Source organism: Leuresthes tenuis, unplaced genomic scaffold (assembly GCF_036924035.1).
Source record: "Leuresthes tenuis unplaced genomic scaffold, fLeuTen1.0.hap1 SCAF_16, whole genome shotgun sequence".
NCBI lineage: Eukaryota > Metazoa > Chordata > Actinopteri > Atheriniformes > Atherinopsidae > Leuresthes > Leuresthes tenuis.
In genome coordinates this window covers 29582193-29591004 of record NW_027325370.1, presented here as the reverse complement: position 1 = coordinate 29591004, position 8812 = coordinate 29582193, and the positions used below count along the sequence as shown (strand labels likewise).

Genomic DNA, 8812 nt, shown 5'->3' with positions numbered 1-8812 from the left:
TTTGCTAAATATGGAGAAAATTATACCTACAATCAATCTTAGCCAAAGCAGTCACTATATGTTGTAATGGGGTTGCGCAATCTCTAGATTTCTATTCATGCAGTTGAAGGTGGGTTGAAATGATGCATTTGTCTGTGAGCTTCTAGAACATTCTTGGTTTGATGTGACAGCATAGAAACCGATTTACACTGTGCTACAGCATTATATTCACATCCTGTTGCGCTTAAGAGCCAAACTTTTGTACGCATGAGGGCACTTTGTGTGCACATTTCTGTATTTTTGTACTTTTTGAAGTGCACCTTTTCAACATTCACAATACCCTGCCTTAAGGTAGTTTTGTTGAGAAGAAATATGCCATTCTAAATTTACTTATTTCCCAAAGGAGTTAGATTACCTCATGATATCAAGATAAAAACACAGAATTATTCTTAACTCCATGTCTTACAGTGAGAAGCGAGTTGTTGTTTTGTTTTTTCTTTGGGAGGGGGGGTATGGGGCTATGGTAGCTAATGTTTTTCTCCCTTTAAGTTGGCTAATGAAGACTGTAGATTAAATGGAAACGTGAAAGAACATTTACAAAAACTGCTTTCAATAAAGGCCCCATGATTATACATCTTGTAGTTTTTGTTGTATTCTCACAGTTCAATGTAATGCTCAGGCCATTTTAGGGAATGCGACTGCAACATGAAGGACTTTGAATAGTTATATTAGTGTAAAACTTAAATGACTAAATTAGAATTAGAATCCAAAGCATCTGAATAAGTTTTTAGTAAGTTGGGAGGTTTGTGCCATGCCATGTCACTCAGTCACAATAAATCCAGTTGAGTAAAACAGCATTTATTTTTAAACACCAACTGTCTGCCAGAACGAGACACCTTCTGTCCCTTGGGCCAAGCTGAATACCACTCCTTATTTTAGACTTTAGTTCTGACGAAGGGTAAACATTACACTTGTAATTTGTAAGAGTTGCAGGTGGTAGGATGAAAACATTCGAGTCCTTCTCTGGGGAGACTAAACTATCTGCACCAGCTGGGACCTTTGTCATCTTGTGGTCTTGGGTTCAAACTGTAGAGCATCACTGCCCCCTAGTGATCAAGAGGAGGAAAGCTCCACCTCACAAGTGCACATTTGAAGCATTTCTTGCAAGAACTTTAGTTGGAAGCATTTCTGAGCAAGAAATCGCAGAACAGGTTTAGTCATCCTTCAAAAATAATTGGGAGGGAGTGGTGTTCATTGTTCCCTGCTGTGGGAATTAAAAAGAAAAAAAAACTGAAGCTCCTCTTAATTACAGAATTCTAGTAGCTTATAACTGCTACTCAGATAATTACACTCATGAGAGTGTTTACAAAAACTTTCTAAGCAAATAATTTGACTAAACACCAATTTCCCCCTTCTTGCCTCCTCAGCTCCTGCCTAATGTTAACAGAAATACATTTACACAAACTGCTTTGATGGTCAGGCAGTAGGCTGCTACAAAAAAAAAAAAAAAAAAAGTTCAACAACACTGCAATTACAAGTAATGTGAAAGTCTAAATGCTGCACTGGAGAGACTTTGGTTCATTTTTGTTTTTATATAAAAATAAAGTAATGGTGTACAATTTTGTTAAAAGAATTGAACACCAAATGGTCAATGCAATTAGAGAAATTTAAAAAAAAAAAAAAAAAAATTGTGCAGCCAAAAGGAGAAACTTTATTTTTGACATTCATAAGAGGCACAGATCACATACATGAAATGAATGCTGGTCAATACTCCTCTCCCTCATCTTCCTCTCCCACACTATCAGTTCCAACCTCTTCATAATCCTTCTCCAGAGCTGCCATGTCCTCTCTGGCCTCAGAGAACTCTCCCTCCTCCATACCCTCACCCACATACCAGTGAACAAAGGCACGCTTAGCATACATCAGATCAAACTTGTGGTCAAGCCGAGCCCAGGCCTCTGCAATAGCAGTGGTGTTGCTCAGCATGCACACAGCCCTCTGGACCTTGGCCAGGTCTCCACCAGGAACTACAGTGGGAGGCTGGTAGTTGATGCCAACCTTGAAACCAGTGGGACACCAGTCCACAAACTGGATGGAACGCTTGGTTTTGATGGTGGCAATGGCAGCATTGACGTCTTTGGGCACCACATCACCACGGTACAGCAGGCAACAAGCCATGTACTTGCCATGGCGAGGGTCACATTTCACCATCTGATTGGCTGGCTCAAAACAAGCATTTGTGATCTCAGACACTGAAAGCTGCTCATGGTAAGCCTTCTCAGCCGAGATGACAGGGGCGTAGGTGGCGAGAGGGAAGTGAATACGAGGATATGGCACCAAGTTGGTCTGGAACTCTGTCAGATCAACATTGAGGGCACCATCAAAACGAAGAGAAGCAGTGATTGAGGACACAATCTGACTGATCAGCCTGTTCAGATTGGTGTAGGTGGGGCGCTCAATGTCTAGGTTCCTACGGCAGATATCATAGATGGCCTCATTGTCCACCATGAAGGCACAGTCTGAGTGCTCTAGGGTGGTGTGGGTGGTCAGGATGGAGTTGTAGGGCTCCACCACAGCAGTGGACACCTGGGGGGCTGGGTAGATGGAGAACTCCAGCTTGGACTTCTTGCCATAGTCCACAGATAGACGCTCCATCAACAGGGAGGTGAAACCAGAGCCAGTGCCGCCACCAAAGCTGTGGAAAACCAGGAAGCCCTGAAGGCCTGTGCACTGGTCAGCCTGAGAAGAGAAAAAAAAAAAAAAAAAAGCTTTTAGACAAAGCGGTTTTATTTTGAACAAAATGTCACAACTGCTCTGAATAACTCACCAGTTTGCGGATCCTGTCCAGAACCAGGTCAATGACCTCTTTACCAATGGTGTAGTGTCCACGTGCATAGTTGTTGGCAGCATCCTCCTTGCCAGTGATCAATTGCTCAGGGTGGAACAGCTGGCGGTAGGTTCCAGAGCGCACCTCATCTGAGAAGACAATGAGACTGAATTAGTTATTGTTTACAGAAATTGTAATATCAGAATACCAAATTGTACATTTTCCACAAGTTAAGTTTACCGATGACAGTGGGCTCCAAGTCCACAAAAACTGCCCTGGGGACGTGCTTTCCTGCTCCAGTCTCACTGAAGAAGGTGTTGAACGAATCATCTCCTCCTCCCCGTGTCTTGTCACTGGGCATCTGTCCATCAGGCTGGATCCCATGTTCCAGGCAGTAAAGCTCCCAGCAGGCATTGCCAATCTGGACACCAGCCTGACCAACGTGCACTGAAATACACTCACGCTGTGGGGGAAAAATAAAAAAATGAATCTATCTGCAAGCACTTAAGTACTTGTAAAAAAAAAATAAAAATTAGGTCTAAAATTGGACATTTGTTGCCGAAAAAACACAACTCAGCCATTTCAGCTACTTCCAGAGGAACATGACTCACGTGTTGAGTACTGCTCTTGGCTTAATGAAAGACGTAAGGAGATAAAGGGCTCTACTGTGAACAACCAGATATTCATGGCTACGGTCACCTGATTCATTTCACGCAGACATGAAACTCTGAACTGAAAACCCTTTAGAAACTAAAATATCGCAGATACGGAAATATGTGGTCAGAGAAAAGAAGGCTGTGTTAAGAACAAACATTTTACTTTTAAGTTAAGAGGCGCAACAAATCACACACCCAAACCACCATGAAGCTCAGAGTAAAAAGCTCATGTTGATTAGTTTTAAAAGTTCATAATAGCAGATTCACAACAGCCCGGTCGATGCCTTCAGAAAAGGTGCTTTAAGAGAGGAATGCGACAGTCACACCGAGTCTCGCCAACTGGGTCAACGTGCACGCGAGAAACAGGAAACACACCCATGACTGAATTTCAATTTGGACAATAGCCTGTCGAGTTCCAATAAAACTACGGTCTAAACTTCTCACTGACGATCAAGTTTAATTCACAGAATTGAAGAAAAAAAAGTCAGTCTATGAAACGCTGAATTTGAATGTAAGAAACTTTGGAAGACTAATTTAAAAAAATATATAAATAAAAAAATGCATACTTAAACAACACAATGAAAAACGTGAGTCTGAATTTAGCAGAAATTACTCACCATGTTTGCTCAGCTTAAAAAGTTCACGATTTGAGATGAGGGAGGGGGAAAAATAATAATGTTAGCTCCCACTTCAGACTTTTATGAGTCCTGCGTAAGAGAGAACTGACGCCCAACAGGGCGGGTGGGGTTTTATACTTACTGGTTGTCGCCGGAAACGCTTTGCTTAATCCGATTGGTTGGGTGCCACATGAGTCTAATTTCCATTGGTTAGAATTAAATTAAACGTCATTTCCTTCGTTTACACGCTACAAGAAATTGAAGAACATAACGGTAACCTAACTGAAAAACTCCGGTATCATTAGTGTAAGCAACGCAGGTGAAAATGGGAGAAATGCCATTAAGGATCAGGAGCATTCAGATTTTATTGGAATACTGGATTAATCTCCAGGGGCGTCCCGATTTACACTCTACCAAGCATAATTTCTCAAATGCTTAGGCACACAGTGAAAATAACTATAAGTTTAAGAGAGGTTAGTGATGCCATGGCAGAGGGTGTTTGATTATGTTTTTACAGTAGACTCCATAGTTTGAGTTCACCCCCCTGTCATGGCCCTTTCCATATGTAGATCTCAGTTAACAGCAAGACTTTATAAACACGGTCTGACACCTTTCAATATGGCACATTGTTCAAAACGATTTTGACCAGTAATATTCAAATTCCGTATATCTGCCTTTTTAAAAAAAAAATCTTATTCGTATACAATCGGCTAGTTCATCATTTAGAACTAACATTCTCGCCTCAATATAGGCTACACTATATTGTACAGGATGGAGATCAAAGGTATAAATACACACTTTGTTTGGGTTCCTGCTCCTGTTTGTGTGGAGGGAAATGAGCTGGTTGATATGTTAGCTAAACAAGCACTAAGATGCAAAACAGTTGAATTTCACTTTCCATTAGGCAAAGCGGAAGCAAAAATATTTTTCAGGACATATTCATGGCAGGAATATGCAAACTTGAGTGAAACTGAAAGGAGTCTATATAACACACTGAGACACGTTGTTGCTGGGAGAAAGTTTGGTTGGAAAAGAAGGGAGAGCGATATTATCCCTCGTTTAATAGATCATACAGATCTCAGCCGTACATTACATACAATAGGCAAACATCCAACTGAGAAAAGAATACACTAGTCTGCCAGAAACTGTGGAACATGTTCTACTTCATAGGAAATATAATAGTGATAAGGGGTTGCACGTTGGTGTAGTGGTTAGCACCGTCACCTCAATGGCACCTCACCCAAATCAGTGATGCGAGATCGACTTGCTGTTACGACCCCTGATGGAGGGAAGGCCGAAAGAAGAAAAAGATTAAGGAAAACCTTATAAATGTGTTGTTTTGGTAAGTTGGAGAGGTTTTCCCATCTAATACTCATAACACTCATCCAGAGCAAATGCAATCTACTGACATGTTTGATCATTTGACTGAAAATGGGAAAAAAGACAGCTGCCAAGAACCAAACTTTATTTTTGACATTCATGAAAGGCACAGATCACAGAGGAAATGAATGCTGGTCAATACTCCTCTCCCTCATCTTCCTCTCCCACACTATCAGTTCCAACCTCTTCATAATCCTTCTCCAGAGCTGCCATGTCCTCTCTGGCCTCAGAGAACTCTCCCTCCTCCATACCCTCACCCACATACCAGTGAACAAAGGCACGCTTAGCATACATCAGATCAAACTTGTGGTCAAGCCGAGCCCAGGCCTCTGCAATAGCAGTGGTGTTGCTCAGCATGCACACAGCCCTCTGGACCTTGGCCAGGTCTCCACCAGGAACTACAGTGGGAGGCTGGTAGTTGATGCCAACCTTGAAACCAGTGGGACACCAGTCCACAAACTGGATGGAACGCTTGGTTTTGATGGTGGCAATGGCAGCATTGACGTCTTTGGGCACCACATCACCACGGTACAGCAGGCAACAAGCCATGTACTTGCCATGGCGAGGGTCACATTTCACCATCTGATTGGCTGGCTCAAAACAAGCATTTGTGATCTCAGACACTGAAAGCTGCTCATGGTAAGCCTTCTCAGCCGAGATGACAGGGGCGTAGGTGGCGAGAGGGAAGTGAATACGAGGATATGGCACCAAGTTGGTCTGGAACTCTGTCAGATCAACATTGAGGGCACCATCAAAACGAAGAGAAGCAGTGATTGAGGACACAATCTGACTGATCAGCCTGTTCAGATTGGTGTAGGTGGGGCGCTCAATGTCTAGGTTCCTACGGCAGATATCATAGATGGCCTCATTGTCCACCATGAAGGCACAGTCTGAGTGCTCTAGGGTGGTGTGGGTGGTCAGGATGGAGTTGTAGGGCTCCACCACAGCAGTGGACACCTGGGGGGCTGGGTAGATGGAGAACTCCAGCTTGGACTTCTTGCCATAGTCCACAGATAGACGCTCCATCAACAGGGAGGTGAAACCTGAGCCAGTGCCTCCACCAAAGCTGTGGAAAACCAGGAAGCCCTGGAGGCCTGTGCACTGGTCAGCCTGAGGAAACAAAATATGAGAGACAGTTATGTCATTTCATATTTATCTTAAAATATTTAAGATAAGTGTTTTCAATTGCTCACCAGTTTACGGAATCTGTCCAACACCAGGTCAATTTTCTCTTTACCAATGGTGTAGTGTCCACGTGCATAGTTATTGGCAGCATCCTCCTTGCCAGTGATCAATTGCTCAGGGTGGAATAGCTGGCGGTAGTTTCCAGTACGCACCTCATCTGGAGAGACGAGATATTCAGTTTGTTGAGGTTTACTGATCTCACTAAAAACTATTTAGACCAGTCAAAAAGCCCACTAACACCAGCTTTTGGTTGTAATGTGACAGCATTTATTCGCCATTCAGTCCTGCGTCAAATTACTGCAGTAGTTGCAGGTGTTTACTTGCTTTAGCTCAGCATCAATAGGAACACAATGGAACACAATTTATTTTTGGTAGTTACTTGATAAACTCAGTTCTGAATATATGAGAGCACTGTTAGTAAAACACACTACTATTGGCAGTGGGAAAGGATTTAATCAACTTGTCTTAGTGAGTATACCCATGTTTAAAAAAGAAACACTTAAAATGTTCATCTAGAAGACATGCTGCTTACCAATTACTGTGGGCTCCAAATCCACAAAAACTGCTCTGGGGACGTGCTTTCCTGCTTCAGTCTCACTGAAGAAGGTGTTGAACGAATCATCTCCTCCTCCAGTAGTCTTTTCACTAGCCATCTGTCCGTCAGGCTGGATCCCATGTTCCAGGCAGTACAGCTCCCAGCAAGCATTGCCTATCTGAACACCAGCCTGACCAACATGAACTGAAATACACTCACGCTGTGGGGAGGGGAAAAAAACATTTATATTTTACCTGCATGTCTTGTTTCTTTGGAAACTTGTGATGAAAAAGTTTCCAGTTTTCAATGTCTGCTATTCTAAAGCAATTGCTCCAGGAGGTTTTAAATCATATGCTGAGGATTGCTCTTCATATGCAAATAAAAAGAGAAAAGGGTTCTTTCGTGAGCTAAATTAGAGCATCACAACTACATTCACTTGACTAATGTAACATACATTGGAAATGGAACTGAAAATCATTCAGAAACAAAAATACCACTGAGGCTGGCATATAATGGGTTTTAGGACAAAAGAAAGTCTTGTTTAAACAACACATATCCTAACATCAAAGTTCAGCTGTGCAACAAAACACACAGCTGCTCCTGATTATAGAATTTCACATGAAAGTAGCAGACCTATACAACCTGAAAGAACAAATGTGAAACAACCATAAAGCCACTAGGATTTGCCATTGACTGCAGTTTGCTAAAGCCCTGCAAGCCTCTTTGAAAAGGTGCTGAAACAGACAAATGCCACAGGCACACTGAGTCTCGCCAGCCAGAGGGGAGAGAGGGGGGGGGGGGGGGGGGGGGGTAGCACTAGACCCCCTGAAATCTGATTGGACACCTCAGGTTGGTAACATCTGATTACTGCTACATTACACCTGTACAGTAGTTGGCGCTATGTACCACAGAGAGTTGGAATCCAACCCTACAAGGAGAATAAGAATTACCACAGATTAAGAATACATGGAAAAATATTGCAGACGAACTGTGTCATTGGACAATGAAATACAAATCTGAAGTTTTTCAGTGCTTTCCAAAGGAGTCACCATTTAAAATCACTTTTGTGTTCAGAGAGGAGATGCTTTTTGTTATTTAACTTTGCTACAAACCACGAGTGTCAAGGTAACATTAACGCTACATCTCATGGTGTCAGATGATCGGCGTCCTTCCAAGGCTCGCCCCACGTTAATGTCTACCTTTAAATCTTGGTGTCGCCAAGGTTTTCCATGAGCTCTTCAGACTTTGCAACATTGCTGTTGTTACACTTCAGTCAGCTGTGCTTCCTGCAAGAGAAGCCTCTCAGCTTTAAACTGATAAAAACCTACCTCAGGACAACAATGACTGATGACAGGTTAAGTCACTTTGGAACTCTCAGTGTTGAATCAAGGAGGGCACGTGCACTCAGCATTGATTAATATGTCAAGCATTTTATTGAATCTCACAACCAAAAAATTATGCTGTTCTGAACCTTTATAATGTGGTTCATGTTAAAATGGTGTCATTGTTTGGTGTAAAATTGATGCCAAAGTGTTTTACATTCCATACTTTGTTAACAAACTATGCAAATTACATACATAAATCTTATCTCCTGTATGCTTAAAATGTACGTGGCTAATATTTCAACATTTGC

At 42.3% G+C, this 8812-nt stretch overlaps 2 protein-coding genes across 2 annotated transcripts in view; both read right to left on the bottom strand.

Annotated features, from left to right (window-relative positions):
- Positions 1-1667: 1667 nt before the first annotated feature.
- On the bottom strand, positions 1668-4177 carry LOC140271520 (tubulin alpha-1C chain-like). Its single transcript, XM_072366768.1, has 4 exons — positions 4080-4177; positions 3047-3269; positions 2807-2955; positions 1668-2718 (listed from the first exon to the last, which is right to left on the bottom strand). The coding sequence occupies exons 1-4, from the start codon at positions 4080-4082 to the stop codon at positions 1744-1746; spliced, it is 1350 nt and encodes a 449-aa protein (XP_072222869.1). The 5' UTR covers positions 4083-4177; the 3' UTR covers positions 1668-1743.
- A 1350-nt stretch (positions 4178-5527) lies between these two features.
- The window catches only part of LOC140271521 (tubulin alpha-1C chain-like), a 366226-nt gene continuing 362941 nt past the window's right edge, over positions 5528-8812 (bottom strand). Inside the window, exons 3-5 of the mRNA XM_072366769.1 lie at positions 7177-7399; positions 6653-6801; positions 5528-6569 (exon numbers count right to left, since the gene is read on the bottom strand). Coding sequence (XP_072222870.1) covers positions 5595-6569; positions 6653-6801; positions 7177-7399 — 1347 coding nt within the window. The 3' untranslated portion in view covers positions 5528-5594. The remainder of the gene's footprint in view (positions 6570-6652; positions 6802-7176; positions 7400-8812) is intronic.